The sequence below is a fragment of the Pholis gunnellus genome, assembly GCF_910591455.1.
Source record: "Pholis gunnellus genome assembly, chromosome: 12".
Taxonomy (NCBI): Eukaryota; Metazoa; Chordata; class Actinopteri; order Perciformes; family Pholidae; genus Pholis; species Pholis gunnellus.
The window spans coordinates 20,804,364-20,823,850 of NC_136539.1; the positions used below are offsets into that span (position 1 = coordinate 20,804,364).

General features: G+C 44.5%; 3 protein-coding genes across 4 annotated transcripts; 2 read left to right on the top strand and 1 right to left on the bottom strand.

Moving 5' to 3' along the window:
• The first annotated feature begins 98 nt into the window (after positions 1–98).
• Positions 99–5,319, top strand: lcmt2 (leucine carboxyl methyltransferase 2). Of its 2 annotated transcripts, XM_079169861.1 has the most exons (14): positions 99–231; positions 838–962; positions 1,420–1,501; positions 1,622–1,802; positions 1,899–2,055; positions 2,217–2,406; positions 2,521–2,628; positions 2,744–2,831; positions 2,941–3,168; positions 3,312–3,557; positions 3,630–3,727; positions 3,875–4,062; positions 4,141–4,276; positions 4,467–5,319. In XM_079169861.1, the coding sequence occupies exons 1-14, from the start codon at positions 190–192 to the stop codon at positions 4,629–4,631; spliced, it is 2,034 nt and encodes a 677-aa protein (XP_079025987.1). In that variant the 5' UTR covers positions 99–189; the 3' UTR covers positions 4,632–5,319. The 2 variants fall into 2 exon arrangements, with proteins under 2 accessions (XP_079025987.1, XP_079025986.1); XM_079169860.1 differs by having other exon boundaries at positions 3,875–4,276.
• Positions 5,320–5,384: 65 nt separating this feature from the next.
• On the bottom strand, positions 5,385–13,361 carry tbccd1 (TBCC domain containing 1; the record flags this gene model as incomplete). The annotated part of the gene is made up of 11 exons (XM_079170089.1): positions 13,186–13,361; positions 12,613–12,677; positions 12,256–12,522; positions 11,943–12,101; positions 11,626–11,742; positions 11,114–11,363; positions 10,791–10,977; positions 10,189–10,707; positions 9,624–9,826; positions 6,176–6,474; positions 5,385–5,657 (listed from the first exon to the last, which is right to left on the bottom strand). The coding sequence occupies exons 2-11, from the start codon at positions 12,673–12,675 to the stop codon at positions 5,385–5,387; spliced, it is 2,337 nt and encodes a 778-aa protein (XP_079026215.1). The 5' UTR covers positions 12,676–12,677; positions 13,186–13,361.
• Positions 13,362–13,868: 507 nt separating this feature from the next.
• Positions 13,869–18,633, top strand: dnajb11 (DnaJ heat shock protein family (Hsp40) member B11). The gene is made up of 10 exons (XM_079170907.1): positions 13,869–14,049; positions 14,480–14,636; positions 15,213–15,310; positions 15,729–15,861; positions 16,026–16,168; positions 16,531–16,613; positions 16,697–16,754; positions 16,857–16,968; positions 17,112–17,271; positions 17,437–18,633. Exons 1-10 carry the CDS (start codon positions 13,976–13,978, stop codon positions 17,499–17,501), a joined length of 1,083 nt encoding a protein of 360 aa, XP_079027033.1. The 5' UTR covers positions 13,869–13,975; the 3' UTR covers positions 17,502–18,633.
• The last annotated feature ends 854 nt before the right edge of the window (positions 18,634–19,487 follow it).

Consider the following 19,487-nt stretch of genomic DNA (forward strand, 5'->3'; position numbering starts at 1 on the left):
TGTGGCCTCCACGCCACAGGGGGCGCTAGAACGCAGATAGGCAGGCACTCGGAAGTCTTTACCACATGACGGATGTTTGGATTGTTGTGATCTGTGGACTCCTCTCAATACTTAAAAACACTTTGATATTTATATTATACACTGTTGAATGTGTGTTGGAGTTTACCTGCGAAGTGACTTTTTGACATTATGCCAACGTCTAACAGAAAGAAGCAGGGAAAGGACACCGCGGTAAGTCTGATTCATTCATTCACTAACGTTACAGATCAACCTGATATAAGTATGAACAACTTGAGGTACTTGTACTTGCATGCAATTTCTATTACACGCCACTGTATACTTCTACTCTGCTGCAATTCAGAAGGGAATATTGTACTCCTCTCTCCTCTACATGAAATTGACAGCTTGCAACAATGCTACTAGTAATCCAATAATGTGCAATAATCCAGTACCTATATATATATATATATATATATATATATATATATATATATATATATATATATATATATATATATATATATATTTTACCTACCTCATGTACATAAAGTATCCTGGGACAATATTTCCATATTTATTCAAGCATCATTGCACTATTATCTCCATTTCATTGTCATTGTTGTGTTTTATGTTCATATATATACTTTTGTATATATATATATATATATATATTTATATGTGTACATAGTAGTATACTTGTTTTTTGTTTATTTGTCTATTTCTGTGTATGTATGTTGAGAGCAACGGAAACATTTGAGTCAAATTCCTTGACTCGTGTGGTCACATGCTGAGGCATTTACAGTGATGACGGCTCTGTGTTGTTGTTCTATGATCCAGGTACAGGGAACCAACGACAGCAGTGTGGTGAGCAAGGTGTCCGCTGCAGCGCGGGGCTACTTCCAGGATGTCTTCCTCCAGCACTTTGTGTGCAAAGTGGCCAGGAGAGCCCCGCTCATCAACAGGTCAGCAGACATCAAATCACTGTATCGAACTCACAAAAACACACGCACTGTAGTTAGTCTTGATCGACAGCGGTGGTGTAATGAATGGATCATTTCTGCACTGACGCCACATACAGGAGTCGTACTTTAAACAGTGTGTTAAGCATCACATCTTGAACCATGAGATCATACACAAAGCAGGACTGAAATGTCTTAATAACATGTTGAAATACTAACATCTACTGCAAGGTAATGAAACAAAGTTATAATAATGGCAGAAAAATTAAATCATTATGGATTAATCATTTTTTAATTTTATTTGTTATAAAATGTTATAAAATAGTGTCTATCACAGTTCCTTAGAGCTCAGTATTATGTCCTTAAAATGTAGACAGTCATATAAGAACCATAGTATACATTAGTAACAATAATGACGTGTTTTACAAATAAAATACTTCAATGTATTTGTATGTTTTAGGGGGTACTATGTGCGCTGGAGAGCTGTGGACCACTGTGTGAGAAGGTTCCTACACGTGACTGAAAACTGCCCCAGGAGACAGGTAAAAAAGCAGCATATTGTTCAACACTATATTTAATAAAAAGTGGGAAAGGGTTGCGTGTCTGATATCATTTGTCTTATTTTCCTCACTCCATCTTTCATTATCTTCCCCTGTTATTAGATTCTGTCTTTGGGTGCAGGGTTCGACTCTGCGTATTTTCGCCTACACGCAGATGAAGCACTCGACGGAGCTGTTGTGTTTGAGGTAGACTTTCCCGATGTCACCCGACGCAAGGCTGCTCTGATTAATTCTAATGTTACACTGAGGGGGATGTTAGAACCCCATTTACCTTCTGCTACAGGTTGGTCATTTCCCTCACGCATATTACTGAGATTCAAAGATATTTTCTTTGTCATACAAGTTGTGTTAGATTTCATGTCTGCCTGTGTGTCTTCAGGACCCGTATACGTGTCCAGTGGTCAGTACCGTCTGCTAGGGGTGGATGTTAGAGAGGAGTCCCAGGTGGAGGAGGCTCTGGGTGCAGCTGGTCTGGACTGGGCTGCCCCCACTCTAATTCTCTCTGAAGTGGTGCTCACCTACATGGAAACACAACGGTAAGGACTGCAATTTGATCTATTTAGGGGACCGCGTCACCCCTTCGGCGTATGCCTAATATAAAATCATGTACTTGAGTTGTGTTATTACAATAACTAGCAAAATAAACACGTGTTAGCTGTAATTGCACAGCTCTAATGCGTATTTGTGCGTCTTCCAGGTCAGATGCTGTCATCAGTTGGGCGGCAAAGCTCCTGCCTCAGTCGCTGTTCGTTATGTACGAGCAGATACATCCACAGGATCCCTTTGGTCGCATCATGCAAGATCATTTCCTGAAACTAAATTCAACTCTTCACGCGCTTCGACAATACCCAGACACCGCGGCGCAGAGGCGTCGGTTCCTGGACAAGGCCAGTATGCAGACAGCATGTACACGTTTTGTCATATTTTACTGATTGCTCCTGTTTTTCTGTGTAGTACGAATGTTTAATCAGACAGCGTCGTGGTGTTTTTTTTATCTTCAGGGCTGGGAGCAGTGCGTGTGTCTGGATGTGAACGACTTCTACCTCGGGCTGGTCCCCGAGGAGGAGAGGTGCAGAGTGGAGAGCCTGGAGCCGTTTGACGAATATGAGGTTAGCCGTTGAAATGCATCTTCTTATTTTGTCTCTGTCGTATAAAATCACACTTCCTAGTTCACGATATCTAACAGGATGACTGTGTATCTGTCTGTATCTGTCTGCCCTTAAGGAGTGGCACCAGAAATGTTCACACTACTTCATCCTTACTGCGTCCCAGGGCTCTTTGATGGCACAGGCTTTACTCACGCATGCTCCAGGTAGCTATCACTTAATTTCCCTCACATAGACAACCACTGCCCCCCCCCCCCCCCCCCCCCCCCCCACACTCGCATCAAACATTTCTTTTGTTTGTTTGTTTTGCGTCAGTACCTCCAGCGGCGTCTATTTGCCCATCTTGGAGCCCCACAGCCCTCAGTGTGCGGACCATACCAGTTCCTATGGAGGGGCTGGGGATGGCTTCCACCGTGGTGAGCCCGGGGCAAGTCCTGCTAACGGGAGGCTCCAGCAGAGGAGGCAGGGGGCCAGTGACCAGGATCCTCCTCCGGGGCCAGGAAGGCTGGAGGTCAGTCAGCGTGGAACCACCGGTAGATTTGGGTGAGAGGACATGCTGGTTCACACTACAATTATTGAGAATATGCAAAAAAAATGTGCAGGTTATGTTAACCTATAAAAAGTTAGTTTTAGCTTGAACTTCAATAGTAAAATGAGACTAATTTAGCTGTGTGGGCATCTTCCAGGTGTTCGCCTCTACCACACCGCTACCTCTCTTCCTGGAGGAGGACTCGTGGTTTACGGTGGTCGCTCCTCTCCACTTAACCCAACCAGAGGCCTTCTAAGAGTAACCCTGGACACCCGTGGTCCACCCGGGCCTCTCCACTCAGAGGACGGAGACACTGGGACACTTTGTGTGGAGCAGATGGTCTGTACGGGTGATGCACCAGCGCCAAGATGGAGGCACACTGCTGCTAGTGTCAGTCACAAAGGTGAGATGAAACATGTTCATCTTTATTTTATGTCTTATATATTATAACAAAGCTCTCTTTTTTTTTCTGCAGGCAAAAGCTTTCTGTTTGTGTTTGGTGGGAAGAATGAATCGGAGGCAGCTCTGGGTGACGGCTACTTCCTGTGTCTAGACCAGCAGCACTGGACTGAGGTTTGTGTTATCTTTTTTAATATCACAAATGATCTTGTCTCTCACCACTTTAAATTACATTGAAAATGTTTGTTTTTCAGTGGCGCGTACGAGTGATTTAAGACAATTTGTGGCATTCACCAGGTTCTGTGTGTGTTTTATTTACAGATCCCATTAGAGGGCGCAGCACCAGAGGCCCGTCATTCCCACTCAGCATGTTCGTATCAGGGAGGTGTGGTGGTGTTTGGAGGGTTAGACAGAAGGGGAGTTCCACTGGGGGACACAGCGGTGTTAAGGCCAACTGACGGAGGCTTCTCCTGGGAAAGACTAGAGCTGCAGCCCCCTCCTGTTCCCAGGTGTGTAGCTTTCAAAAAGCCAACGACAAAAAAAACGAAAAAAGACCATGTCCTGAAGTTTGTACTTTTTGTGTTTAGGTACTCTCACTCTGCCCATGTGATTGGTGAAAAGCTGGTTGTGGTTGGTGGAGTCTGGCTGCATTCAGACGGTGTACCGGGCGTCGTCGTGATCCACCTCACCACGCGCAGCAGTGTGGAGCTCAGTCTGGACACGGTCAGTTAACATGCATTCCATCAGATTTCACAGCCATAGTTTTAAGTGAAAGTCAGTGTTTCTGTTACTGTATTGATACATCTACCTCTGGTTGTGAAGGCCTGGGTTTGTTGCCTCAAAAGTGGCATCAGTTGCCTCAGGATAGACCTATTAAACAAGATACTAACAGATAAATCTCTGCCATCTCTAGACCTCGGTGCCGTGGCCGCTGATGTTGCACTCGTTCTGCTCTGAGCTGACGGACTCAGAAGAACCAGAGCTGCTCCTGATGGGTGGGGGAGGAAACTGTTTCTCTTTCGGGACTCACTTCAACCTTCAGCCCGTCACTGTGGACCTCAGACCTGCACTGAGATGACGTATAGCTCAAAGTGTTTCTGTGAAACTGTGAAAGCTGCTGGAATCAATGACTTAAAGTAACTGTAAGGAGCTTTTATCTGGTTATGAAACGCCTCAATATAGCAAGACCATCAGCGAGAAGATCGGCTGTTTCTACATAGTTATTCTTAATGCTTGTCATCGGTGCGACCGGTTCGGATTCTGTTTAAATCAGATGAACTGATGCAGATTCACCACAAACTCCTTCAGCTCAGATCCCAGCGGGGCCTCCAGCAGCAACCAGCCTTCCTCGGACAGACCCAGATCCGGCTTCAGAGCTTCACCACCTCGCTGCTCCGCCGGTCCTCGCTGTGAGTCAGCGCAGAAGCAGCTGGAGGGCCAGGCCGTATATTGCTGGGCCCGCTGCAGGGAAGGGAGGCCCGGGAGAACCAGGACTGCAAAGGGCAGACTATCAAACTCTGCTGCAGTAGAATCAGAGGTTTTCTAAAGGGACTCTGGTGCTCAGAAACACTACCACTTTTGTCCAGAGGGGCCGCCAAAATCAACACGAAATGAAAGTTCCTGAAGGAAAGTAGCTCTAAACTGAGAAGGTTCAAAAGACATTAAACAACTCATGTATGGAAAAGCCAAAGAAATGTCTTCAGTCTGCTTACTGGACAGTTTTTTTTATTTGTGAGACCTCCGTTTCAAATCACAAAATAGTCAATTAAAATCATAGTCAAATATCAACTTATTAGGTCGTTTTCTTTTAACGTTTTGGATGGAGGTTAAATCATTCAGTGAAGCGCCTGAAGGACTGGACCGTAGGACTGACGGCACCCCAGTCGCCAGGCTTGCGGTACTCCCCCTTCTCCAGGAAGTACTGGCGTCCGCGGTAGTTGGGGTGCTCGTAGAAGACCCACCAGCCGTCGAAGATCTTACAGGAGTTGACCTCCCTCCAGCGGAACTTCTCCAGGAGAGAGGGGCAGTCCTCTGTGGCCTCGAAGGCCTGGCCCCCGAAGTCTGCCTTCTCATACAGCTGCATCTTGTACAGGGTCCCGCTGGTCTGGAGGGTGACGGGAGGAAGCAGGGGGGAGGATGGGACAGAAAAGGGAGGATAAGTGGGGATGTATAGAGAGATGGGATTTGCATCTGTAAATAGGCTCATCTTGGTTATAGTGTGGACCACGTCTATTAGATAACCGGCTTCCCATCACCACCTGTCATTGTTTTTGTAGTGCAAAACTGTACACATGCAGCCTGTACAAACTAGATTGATTTTTGTATGAAAGTGGCGTCCCTGGATCTGGCTGCAGGCTGTGGGTCAGTTGAGCTAAGGCCCGATCACACTAATAGACTGACCCCCCACGTATTGGTCTCCATCGACAAAGCCCTGCGGTCACCAACACCACAGCGTGACCTCTGTGATCACTTTGTTTCTCTCCTGTGCCCACTGTGGCTTTCATCAGCCCACCAAACAAACCTCAGGTTCATAAACCCACAAAGAAGAGGTTTGTGGTTCGTTCAACATTCATCAAAAAGTGTTCACGCTGTACATCGGATCACAGACGACGGCCGACTTACAAAGTGGACCATCTTGCAGGAGCTGAGGCGGTCGTTGAGGCCCATCCAGCGCTGGTAGTCCGGGTACTCCCCCCGGGTCAGGACGTACTGGTAGCCCATGTAGTTGGGCCGTTCGTACACCACCCAGGCCCCACTCTCCACCCGGATGGAGTTGCAGCGGCTCAGGTAGGCGTGGAAGTCCGAGCAGTCGATGTCGCACTCATAGCGACGTCCCTGGAAGTTCTTGTCCTCGTAGAACACAATCTGTGGGGGGGGTACAACACATGGGAGTCTTATCTCTCGTCCACTTTCCACATTGTCTTTGTTCAGACTTAGAAAGGTCAGATTTGACTGTTTTATCACACAAACTTTACAATAACGCCTTGAAAAGCATTCTTTTGGTAATGTTCTCCAATGGAGAGTGCAGCTTTAACCTCCAGCTGAAAATCAATCAACACCTCGACTGCAAAAATAGGTTTTTAACCCCAATATCCCCGCAGAGAGGGTCTCATTTACAGCTTTGTCCACGACTTTAAACCCACACATGCACTCTTAACCTCCATGCTGCAGTGTTACCGGACTCTTTGTCGATGCCAGTCCCACTTTGCCTTAACTCACCCTGCCCATCTTGGATAGAATGTGAGGGATAGCCCTGGTTATGTTATGGGATGGTGGTGGTGGTGGTGGTGGGTCCCCTGAGGTCTCGATTGTTGCACCGGCCCCTCACCGGTCCCTTTTATATCCCCGCGTTCCCACGTTTATAAACTGCAACGGTGGAGGCAAAAGGGGAACAATCGCTTTGTCATGAAAATGAGATCCAAAAAATGAGTCAGTGATTCTAGTGCTATTCAGTTTTTCCAGAAAAGCGAGGAAGGATTACGGCATAATGGCCGGGCATGGTAAGCGTCCATTGACCCCACTCCTCTACTGGCTGGGTCCAGTGCCCCCCCACCCCACACCACCACCCGTTCCGGCTCTCGCACCATGTCACATATGCCAGCTCCAGCAGCTTGCCCCCAACTGGTGAGGACCTGCCAACTCATGACTTACTGCTGCCTTATGGAGGAATCCAGCAGAGTCCAGTGATGGAAGAAGTGTTCTGATTCTTTATTTAAGTAAAATAAGCAATACCTCCCTGTGAAAATACTCCTTTTACAAGTAAAACTAGTTAAATATTATCAGCAAAGGGCCCCTGTGAGTGGTATAGTATTATTTAGTGAATATATTTGATTGTATATTGAATTATTACTACAAATACATCCACTTTCATGCAGAATCTTACTTTACTTCATTTTTTTACAACTATGCATTATAGTTTATAAACTCAATATGCATTTTGTATGTAAAGTTTTTAACAACAAAGGAAGTTTTAACGATGGTCGAGGAACAAGTGGTGCAAAGCGGTAAAAAACGGGAATACTCAATTACAATACAAGTAATCAAGGTTGTATGCACTGATGGTAGTACAAAGTTATTTTACTTTAGTTAAAAAAATATCATCAGAATACACTTAAAAGAACAAAAAGTAAATGTTAATTATGCAGAATATCCCATTTCATATTAATATATACTATATTAATGATTAATGTACTGGATTATTCATGCATTGATGTTGGTAAAGGTGGAACTAGTGTTTACTTTATATACTGCTTTAATAATATAATGTATTTATTGATGTTTCGTGTTAATAATCTGAATCTGTAAAGTAACTAAAGCTGTCAGATTAATGTAGTAAAAAGTACAATATGTAGTGAAATAGAAGTATAAAGCATATAATCTAAATGCTCAACTAAAGTACAAGTACCTCAAAATTGTACTTAAGTACAGTACTTGAGTAAATGCACTTGGTTACATTCCACCACTGGAAGTGTTGCACAACCACAGATGCAACAAAAAGATTGTATGAATCCATTTCAATGTATTTATTTTACTTTCTTTATCAACTGAAGAATTCTCATCATACCAAATATTTGGAGCATATTGCTTCGTCCAAATGTAAAGACAGAATGAAAACAATAAGCCGGCTTTAGTCAAAACTTTAATTCATATTTTTCATACACTCACCACCTATATTGTGCTCTTCATATAGTGTTCCAGCAGTAAGGCATGTTACAGTGTTATCACGTCTTTAAAAGGACACACACACACCAGCATTTCTGAGAACTAACAGTAATATTCTGTTGCGTAATAGCATCTTAACAGTTCGTTTTCTTTAAGTCAATCTTCCCTTAAATAATTGAAATGCCCCGAACACACACGCAGCAGTTCTATTGTATGTGACGTGTCTCAGTGAGTGGAAACAGGAAGCTAACGGGCTGAAGCACACTCGGAGGTAATAGATTCTAAAAAAGGTTCTGGAGGCAAAGTAGATTCATGAAAAATAGTCTCACTATAATGATAAAATATACATACAGGTGAATCAATAGAAAAATACACATACATTTAGACAAAGGTTTGTTAAATTTAGCCTCATTTGGCAAATCTATTTCAGTTGTACTGAGGAAATTAAAAGGATAAGTCCGCAATAAATGTCAAGTGTTGTTGACTTACGCACTACCTTCATACAATATGACAGTTTGGACAGTGCAATCACCTACAATAAATTATGTTAATATTCCTTCCTTTTTTCCCCCCATAATGAAAAACACTTGATTGCCATTTATTATATTCTCTCAACACAACAGAAACACTATGACCTGAGCTAGTAACTGTAGGAGCACTAATATGTCCTTAACACCCAAAGAGCTACATTCATTTAGCATCTATCTTCTCCATCTTTAAATGCACGCATCAACCTTTTTTTTTTTTTTAAAAACAGAAAATAGTTCATATATGTGCGCACAGTTTGGGAAGAAATGGTGAGAAACCCTCCGACAGCGTTCACGGCAGTCGTGGTTCTCCAGGAACGCGACCACAATGAGCCACAGCGTCGGACTAAAGAAGGATACAGAATCATTATTACATATAAGAGCTTTTGATGCTTCAAGAGAACACATGCATGACTGACGGGTGTCTACGCCTGTCTCAGCCAGTCAGTGCTTTGGTCCTCCTCAGCTCAGATTTAGAATCTCTGTCTCCAAAAGATGACATTCAGCTGTAAACCCTAATCTCCAAAACTGTCCCTTTAAAGCCTGAGGTGACTTTGTAGATGCTACACCCTGTGTGTGTGTGTGTGTAGCGATGTTGTTTTACAACATGCCAATCCACTCCTTACTTGGCTCAGACATGTTCAGGACTTAGCTGCCTTTTCTTAAGATTGACTTGTAAAAAACAGCCCATACCAGCCTTCCACTCAACGAGTGGGCCGTTAGCTGCAATAAAAGCTGGATCAACAGCTCCAGACTTACCAGAGTACGGTGTAACATACCGTACAGCGACACTCGCAGTAAACATACTCCTCTGCTTGTTAAGAACCACATGTAGCTCATGCTCTCTTAAGACCCGGACGAGGCGAAACCAACAGTTCAACAGGCCATAGGCGACTGTCTCTCTGCCCGGCCATTCCTCATGTGTTTGGTGTCGTTAACTTGGGGCGTCTCCGTTTCAGGCCCACTGGAGTCCTTCAGGGAGGCCATGGGGTTGAGGCTGTCGAGTTCCTGCCTGTGCCCCGTCTCCAGGAGCCACTCGTGGAACTTGACCTCCACCAACTCCTGGAACTGCCGCTTCTGCTCCCTTGAGAACACAAACGAGGAATCAGTAACAACAGACGTGAACTACGGAGCAGGAGAGAGCCGGGATGTGGGGGAGATTAGCGTCAAAATACTGTGGTGTAGAAGTCAATCAATCATTTCTTTCCCCTCATGAAATGGCATCCTGTGATGTTGCTCCCTGTTGTTCAGGGTCAGGTAGAGTGCAGAGCCCCTCGAGCAAGTTTTCTCTCAACACTCCATCACTGAACGGAGTGGCTAACTCTCATTCTTATTGATTTTTTTAAAAACGGCTGCTCTGTTGTAACTTTCCACTGATTCAAATTTAAAGTTTTTTTCTTTACTTCTTTTAATAATGATGTGAAGACGGTCTGATTAGCGACTCACTTGTTCAGCCGGGCCGCCATCACAGTCTTCTGCCAGTTCTGAATCCTCCTCTGCTTTTCGTCGAGTGCTGCCTGATACGGAGGAGGCAGTCCCCCCGGCACCTCACACGTGTCGCCCTCCGTCTGGAACGGCACAACCAGCGCGTGGAACTCAGCCGGGGGCAGCAGGCGGTAGCAGGCGTGGTCCGGGTTAGACGACGCGTTGACGAGGCCCTCGTTCCCCAGGCGCAAGGGCTGATCCCAGGCATTGGGGACTACAGCCAGCCCCACGCTGGCCATGTCATCCTCCAGGGAGGGGTAGAACGTGTGGAAAGGCCCCAGTGTAATGTCTGTGTTTCCGGGGAGGATCAAGGGGCGGGTGGGCGTCAAGGCGTGGATGGTGCAACGCGACGAGACTCCGACGGCGATCCTGCCGGCCACACACACCACCCGCAGGTTCTGGCAGCTGTGGATGTGGACGCTGGTCTCAACAGGACCCAGGACCACCGTGCAGTCGCGGCATTTGTCCACACTGACTGATCTGGAGGAGCAACACAGCCCATGACGGATGAGCCCATAAAAAGTCAACACAACACAAGCTTTATCCATGGAAGCTAATCCTACCTGAGAGGTGAGAGAAGGTATATGAAGGCCTCCGAGCATCGGTGGATTTTGATGTTGGCGCCGGTCAGCTTGTCTGAGGTTTTCGCCAGCGTCTGTTTGAAGACTTGCGACATCAGCACCATCTTACTGCCAGGCGGAGCCGTGTGGGTGTTTCGGGCTATTTTGGCTCTCTTCATGGATCCCTCCACTGGAAGGCACAAACGGGGAACAAAGTCAAAGAAATGTAGACAGACGGGTAGAAAGAACACTTAACACACACCCTGACTTTTAACTCCTTCACCTCAAAATGACATAAAACTTCATTCCAGGAGACTTTAGGATACCTTGTTGAGCCCAGGCTAGTTTCTTGCCTGAGCACAGGCAGGCGGTTATCCCAAAGGGGTTGATTGTGAGGCTCTGCTGGAGACACGAGAGGAGCTTGTGCAGGCCGAAGGAGTGGCTGAGCGGGGAGTAGCCGGCTTGTGTCTGGAGCGGACCTTTGGTCAGCAGCCTGTGGACGGGCTGAACCGCTCTGCCGTGGCCGACTGAGCCCTCCAGGAGCAGACCCAGGCTCCGTACAGCCTCCAGGGATATCTGGCAGAACACAGACGTGAATCGTAATTTGTTTGAGAGAAACAAAGCACATATGATTGTATGTGCCAAACATATAGTGGCTATTCTGTAAGCAAAACAATGTAAGTAAAGCCAAGGAGAGCTGCAGATTCGGGTGATAATTATCTGTAGTTTCATTATTAGCAGAGACCTCTTTGTAATTTGAATCATTTTTTTTTTTTAAATCGATTATAGCTGCTTTACGGTGGTTTGCTGTAAAGTAACACCGGCTGTGTCCACAGACCTGGCAATCTCTGAGGGCCTGTCCAGACTGTGACAGCTGGCCAGGCTCCACCAGCAGCTCCAGGATCTCAGCTAGATGGCTTTTCACAAATGACAGGTGAGCCTGATCGTCCCAGTTCTACAAAACCAAACAGCAACAAAGAAACAGAAAAAGGACGATGAGTGGCACATCACGAAGAACCGAGAGAAGGCGATAACATTCGCTCTTTAAACGGGATCATGTAGATGCTTCCCACTGGGCAATAGGTAGTAATCAGAACAACAGGATAGTGCAAAGCGTGGAATAATGTGTCTCTTGCCCTCGACAGTAACAAGGACCTTGTTCTGAGAGCTGGTCTTGGCCTCTCGGTCTGATGGAGAGGGGGAGCGGGTGCGGTGACTGGGCCACTCCTCACCGATCAGAGAGGTGCGAAGAGACACGCGGTTCACCTGCTGGATGAAGAGGAAGAGGAGGAACTGCAGTGTGTCCACAGACAGCTGGAGTGGAAGAGAGAAACAAGGTGTGCATATCAATGTGAGAGCAGGGTTACAACAAGAATAACCTCTGCCTGCGGAAGAACACAATAATAAAAGAGTCAAAAACAGGTCATGTGAAACAATGAGATAGCAAGTAGTAAATAGGTTATTTTACCTTGTTCCTTTGTTGATCCAGCTCGCTTTTGGAGGAGCACTGGGAAAGACACTCTGCCCACTCCAGCCTCTCCTCTGGAGTGTGGCCTATAAGCAGGTCAAAGGTCTCGAAATAGAGCCACGCTAGGTCTTCTGGAAGCTGTAGCTTTCCACAGGCGATATGCCTCCACATGGGCCAGCCCAAAGCGGGGAAGCAGCCGTCCCGCGTTCGCACGTAGATCGCCATCTTGCGAAGATAGTGCAAGCTGAGCTTGGAGAAGGGAGCCACCTACAAAAAAAGTGTTCATTCCAGTTAATTTTACATTTGCATTCACTGGGCGATATCTTTATATTAAATAGATGGGAAGAGTATGCTCACCTGCAGGGCACCCAGCAAGAAGGGCTCCATGCGTGGCCATATGCTCACACTGTCTGCCTCCATGTCTGATGGGAAAGGACATTAAAAAAAGATGAGAAAGTCAGACACATGATAGACCGACATGCAAGAATATCACTGTCATTGTTTTGCATTACAGAAACACTAAATGTAGAGATGAACTGAGGAGAGCTGAGGAGCAGCCTCTCTGTATGTAATACAGATGACCATACAAGTGCACAACCATGAATATGAACCAGCTTTAATGGCAAATTATGGGTACAGATAAAAGAAACATACAGCTAAACATAAGGACAACAAAGCTGGTATATTCATGTAATAGTGGATGTAAGAGTTATAGTTATTGCACGGTTGACAACACAATAAAATCCGTCTGTCGTTCATTTGACATGGTGGCAGATACTTCCTGTAATGCTCCCCTGGCAACTGACTGCTCATGTCATCAACACCTGACTTTAGCATCATAACATCAAGTTTGCTAACTTAGCTACCGTTTGCTAGCACGGCTAACAAGGCAAAAGGAGGACTAGGAGACGACCGTGTCTTTGCTCTTACTTTCAGCCTCTGTCTTCGTCCAGGCACCGCGAGGTTCCGTCTCGACGGGTCAGTCATAAGTGAAAGTAAAGACGAGAAACGAGTCCTGTCGTTGACCCGGTTTGTTGTGACTAGAGGCAGACCTGTCTCACGGTCTGCCTGTTCTTCCTATTTGGCGCCCTCTCCTCTAAAGCTGACATCTGTTGCGCGCAGCTCGCGGGGGCGCGCTTTAGACTTCTTTTTTTCTTCTTTTCTTCGTCTTCTTTCTTCTCTTTGACGGTTTATTGGCGGTTGGCAAACAATTAATTGGTGCAATACCGCCACCAACTGGCACGGAGGGTGGATCAGGCTGTTAAGTACTTTTAGTATAAAAAATAAAGAGAACAACCGCCTTTTTTATTTCTTAGTTATTTTTTTAGATTCTTATTTTTATTTTTATTTATTAAAAATTACAACATTTTAATTTAAATTTTATTTTATTTTTGTATTATTATTATTTGGTTTGTTTGTTTGGGGGTAAAGATTGTAAGTATGTCTGATCCAGCCTCAGGAGCACAAGGTGGCGGTAATGCACCAATAAGATGGATGCCAACCGCCGTAAAACTAGAAGAGGAAGAAGAAGAAGAAGAAGAAGAAGAAGAAAGAAGTATGTTTCTTTAATGGAGGGCGGGTTTTTTGTGTGACTGAGACATCCAGTGGGCGGGCTCTCTCTGACAGGAGGAAGAAGGCTTGTGACGGGCAGCCGGGATCCAAACCTTAAAAAAGCCGGCTGTTCTTTGTGCTACTTCGTCTAACAAAACACAAAGGATCCATGGCTACCAAAGGGATGAATCTCTGCAATGTCTGCTGCCTGCTTCTTTACGTTATCACGGCGGTGCTTGCTGGGTAAGTCTCGTGCTTGGACGTACAGTTTGAACAGCATCGCCAGGTGGTACACATGTTTCACTGTGATTGGTCCAGACCAGGTCTCACGTGTGTGGAGTGGACTGGAGCAGGTTCACACACACAGAGCTAGCGTGCTAATAAGAGTTTTATTTGTGTTTTTGCTGTTATCTAGCTTCGTGTTTATATACAGGACTATAACGACTGTGTTTTTGAATGCCAAGCTAGCTTAGTTAGCCAGGAGCTAGCCTTCATAGCAGCTAAGCTATACCCGGCTTCCTCCTAGCTAGCTAGCTGCCTGTTCATCGTCATAATTCAGGCTGTAAACGACAATGTTATGTCATTACAGCCTTGTCTTGTAACGTACATTTTGCTCTGTGTGTCGTCCATAACCCCTTGTTACCCCCCCCCCCTCTCTCTCTCTCTCTCGTAGACGAGATTTCTACCAGATCTTGGGGGTGACTAAGAGTGCATCAATCAGGGATATCAAAAAGGCCTACAGAAAGCTGGCTCTCCAGTTACACCCCGACAGAAACCAAGACGACCCGAACGCTCAAGACAAATTTGCAGATTTGGGAGCAGCTTATGAGGTGATGCAAAAGTCTTTTTAGTACGCTAGATCTTTGGTTTGTTGTTGGAAAACGGCACGGCCACTGTGATTGGTCGACTAGACCGTGTGGCCGCATCTGATTTGCTGTGACGAAGCACAGCTGGCGGCCAGAAAAGCCAGACGTGGATAAATGGGAGGGGACTCAGATAAGATCTGCAGGTGTTTCTTCTAACAAATGTTCACATTGCTCTTGAAATAACTAACTGTGATTAGTCAGTATGATCTGATATACAAGGAGTAAACACAATATTACACAAACGATACAATGAAGTATTTATAGCTATATGCCACTTCTTATCCATATCTATATACCATATCTGTATATTTTGGATGTCTATTTATTCATATTTTGTACTTTCACCTTTATCACTATTTTTACATTGGCACTCTTTCCTACTTTGTACTGCAACTGCTGCTCCCTTCAGGATAAATATAGTCTTATCTTATTTAACCCTGTTATGCAAATAGTATGGCTTTTGTGAATATTCTTATATGCAAATCATGTTCAGGTGTTTGTTTGTTCTGTGACTGAAGGGTTGTTGTTGTTGTTTTTTAGGTGCTCTCAGATGAGGAGAAAAGGAAACAGTACGACGCGTACGGAGAAGATGGACTCAAAGAGGGTCACCACAGCTCACACAACGATATCTTCTCCAGGTTGGTTTCTTAAACTCAGGTTATTTATTTACAGTCACATTCACCATGTTTTAATAACAAAACGGTTAACATTGTGTGCCGTGGATTAGTGAGAGTATTGGGTCACACTGACTCTGTGTCAGTGTGACCCTGCTTCTGTTTACTTTTTATTGAATCTTTCAATCTTTAGACATAAATTAAACCAAAACTAGACGGGGAGAAATGTACCACTTGTGATTAGGATGAAATCAACCCTTCAGGGAAATTGATTTACAAGATTAACATAATTTATATTTGCTACAAATAAGCCTTTATTTTAAATGTGCTGGCAAGTGTTATTAATTTGGAATGATGCTAAATCAAATCACAGATTAAATTGTGTTTTTTTTTGTATGCATGTCTGTACTTGGTCTCCTCTCACTTTGTCCTCCTTCTGAAGCTTCTTTGGTGACTTTGGGTTCATGTTTGGAGGCAATCGACAGCAACAGGACAGGAACATCCCCAGAGGAAATGACATCATACTAGACCTGGAGGTCATGCTTGAAGAGGTGTACTCTGGGAACTTTGTCGAGGTGAGGGGGGAAAATCCTGCTCTCTAAATCAACAACCTGCACTTATTAATCATATTAAGTGGAATGTGTCACGGCTGCGTGTTTTGATTTGACACACATTGACATCATTTAAGTTCCGTCACGCTGCAAAAACGTGCTGATTCGTCGTCTGCTTTGTCGCACAGGTTGTTCGTAACAAGCCTATAGCCAAAGAAGCCCCCGGCAAGAGGAAGTGTAACTGCAGACAGGAGATGAGGACGACGCAGCTCGGACCCGGACGCTTCCAGATGACTCAGGAGATGGTGTGCGACGAGTGTCCCAATGTGAAGTAAGTCATTGCTGGTGGTCAAACTCCTGTTCATTACCATCCTCAATAACGCCGGGAACACGTGTCACAATTTAAATTGAGAATACAACCCAGACTTGATCATGGGAACGGATTTATCTACGGCGCTTGATTTCAAGGTTCCCAATAGCTGATGAAAACCTCAAATCTACCCCAACTCTGAACAAAATACTGCAGGACACAGAAGCACAAAGTCCCACTGTAGCTGGCATTGTATGCATTTGTTTAGGTGTACCAAATAAGTAGGCAACTGTATATCAGAGGTGTGCTAACATTTGGTAAAGACGTTGTACACGCCTATTATCACAGCACTTGTTTTATCTATTATGTACTGTTCACCACAGGCTGGTAAATGAAGAGAGAACCTTGGAGGTGGAAATTGAACAAGGAGTCAGAGATGAAATGGAGTACCCTTTCATTGGAGAAGGTAAATCTACGCAAAGCTTATTATACATTAAAAAAAAAGTCTTCTGTATTACCTGTTATTAACGTCTTTATTCGTGCCCACAGGGGAACCTCACATCGATGGCGAACCAGGAGATCTACGCTTCCGCATCAAAGTGCTAAAGTATGAACAGGCTGTATTGTGTCTGTGATTTGCAACACAAATACTTTTATTGCAGAATATTAGACCAGTGACAAACGGTAACGTGATGCTTTTTCTTTTTAGACATCCCGTGTTTGAGCGCAGAGGAGACGACCTGTACACAAACGTCACCATCTCCCTGGTGGAGGCACTGGTGGGCTTTGAGATGGACATCGAACATTTGGACGGACACAAGGTTCTGTACATACCTGAAATCATTTTTCTTATTCGCTGTCGCTCTATTAGAGCCCGGCAATATAAAGCTAGTAAACAACTAAAAAGAGGTGTATGTGAATTTGCCAGTTGAATTGAGTCGTTGCATCCGTCTTTGCCTGACAGGTCCATATAGTGAGGGATAAGATCACAAAGCCTGGTGCTCGAATGTGGAAGAAGGGAGAAGGCCTGCCAAACTTTGACAACATCAACATCCGAGGTTCCCTCATCGTCACCTTTGATGTGGAGTTTCCTCAGACGCAGCTCGACGACCAGCAGAAAGACGGTGAGGATGAAGGTTCGGGGACGCGTTTGGACATTTGTCCTGGAGGGATCAGTGTTGGGAGAAAAGTTGCTTTATTTCACATCACAGCACATTTTTGTAGCTTGTCTGATGTTTCTACATGTTTTTGATATGCTGAAGTTAACAGTCCTCGCTCTGCTGTTGCAGGTATCCGGGGTCTTCTGAAGCAGGGCTCTGTGCAGAAGGTTTATAATGGACTCCAAGGATTCTAGCGCACAAACACACACAGCTTGGACTGAGTTATCTGTCTCTCACTCACACACACACACACACACACACACACATATCTTCAATCAACAGGGCCGTGCTCCATGATTCTGCCCAGGGTGTATTTATTATTTTCAGATCGTTCTCAGGGTGGCTGGAACCCAATTTGTTTTTAATGCTCTACATTTTGACAGCAGTGGCACAATTGCAGGTGTTTTATTTGAAGTGTATAAATGGAAAGGATGCCATGTCTTTGTTTTACTTTACTTTTTGTCCCCAAATAATAAGGCCTTTTCTTTTTGTTTATTTTAAAAAGCTAAATGCCTTGTTTCTCTCTGAGTGAACTTAATCTACTAATGCGTCAGTCACTGTACCTTTCTGTGTACAGCCCACGACATCTGCTGAAGAAGAAAAGCCCTGAACAACTTTTGAACAACTTTCAACCTGTGCAAGACATATTTCTTTTTTTTTTACGAATGTAACAGCTTCACCTTTTTGACATCGAAACATTTTATTTTTGTTCTGGTCGGACTCCTGTTCAATAATACTTTGTAAATAGGGAAGTATAAAGCTCATCTGTTTGTTGTGTTTTAGTTTTTCTAATTTATGTTGGCTCTTACTTGTCTGTTTACACGTTGCAACGGGAGAACTGTCCGCAATGCACAACCCCCCACGTTCACTGTGACGAGAGTTGACCTCTTAAATTAATCAGTGACGTTTTATTCTTCTTTTTTTTGGAGGAATGAGGTGAACGTCCTCCAGCACCACGGTAGGAACATTTAGTTTGACACACCTTCGACACGCTCCCTGTCTGGGCTGAACACATTTAAATCAAAGGGACCTCACACCATAGAGAATCAGCATCCCTGGTGCTGTTCCTCGTGACTGGCAACCGTTTGGTTTATAACGCGGTTTTTAGGATTTTACTTCCCTCTGTTTTTACTACCGACTGCAACGCTGCCTCCCAATGTTATGAGAGTGTCATGGCCTTAAGGGTGGGATGATGTACTTTTGGCTGACGATATAAATAAAGATTTCTACAAATTCTGATGAGATGTCATTCCCCGGATTCACCAGCAGATGACATCAGAGTCTAGTTTGTGGCCATTAGTGAGGAACCATGACCTCCAAGCTGCAGCGAGTGCAGTGCCGGACTTTACTTTCCCTGAACTGAGTCAGGTAGCACATCCTGAAATGTCTAACTCTGACCAAAATAATAAAAAATCCCTCAATATGAGAGGGGTTTCTTACTGTTTCGTTGGTTTTGGGGAACAAATTAATTTCTGATTTGAAGAACATTACCTGTATTATTGTAATAATAGGCTACAGATTTGTCAAAAGAAATGAATGTTTCAGATTTGTTTAATTATCATGGTTTAGATTTAAGGATTTGTACAAATCAGTAAATGTAAGGTTTCCAGACAACATTCAAAGCACCATTTTTTATTGTTGGAGCAGATTTATGAGGGAAATTACTTATTTCAAGCTGAAAACCTGCATCAGTTTATGCTCATGTATCTTTATGTCTGTTAGGACTAATTTCATTGTTAGACCTTGAAAGTGAACAGTTTTGTGAGGGTGGAGACATTTAGTGGTAAGGGTTTAGGTGGGAGATAATGATGGTTCAACCTGCATTAATAGATTTGTTTTTGTCCACCTGGGGACAATACAATAAGCTGTAAACACATAATTGACACATGATCACCTTATAGAGCTTCAGCTAAATGCCTATTTACACATCCAGCAGAAGCAGAAAAAACGTTTCTGGCTACCTGACAAACACGAGACCAATGTTCGCTCTTCTTTTAGCTCTGTTATGTTCTCCAACTACTGGGGCAAACAACATTAAAGCTTCTCTACGACATTCAAAGAATGATTTGCTACAGTAAGATATAGTGGAGTAATGGCGTCACTCTCCCTCTGTGTGTGTTGTAATCGGAGCTTCTCTGGGTTTTGTTTTAGTGCACGTGAGCGTGCCACGCTAGCTAGCT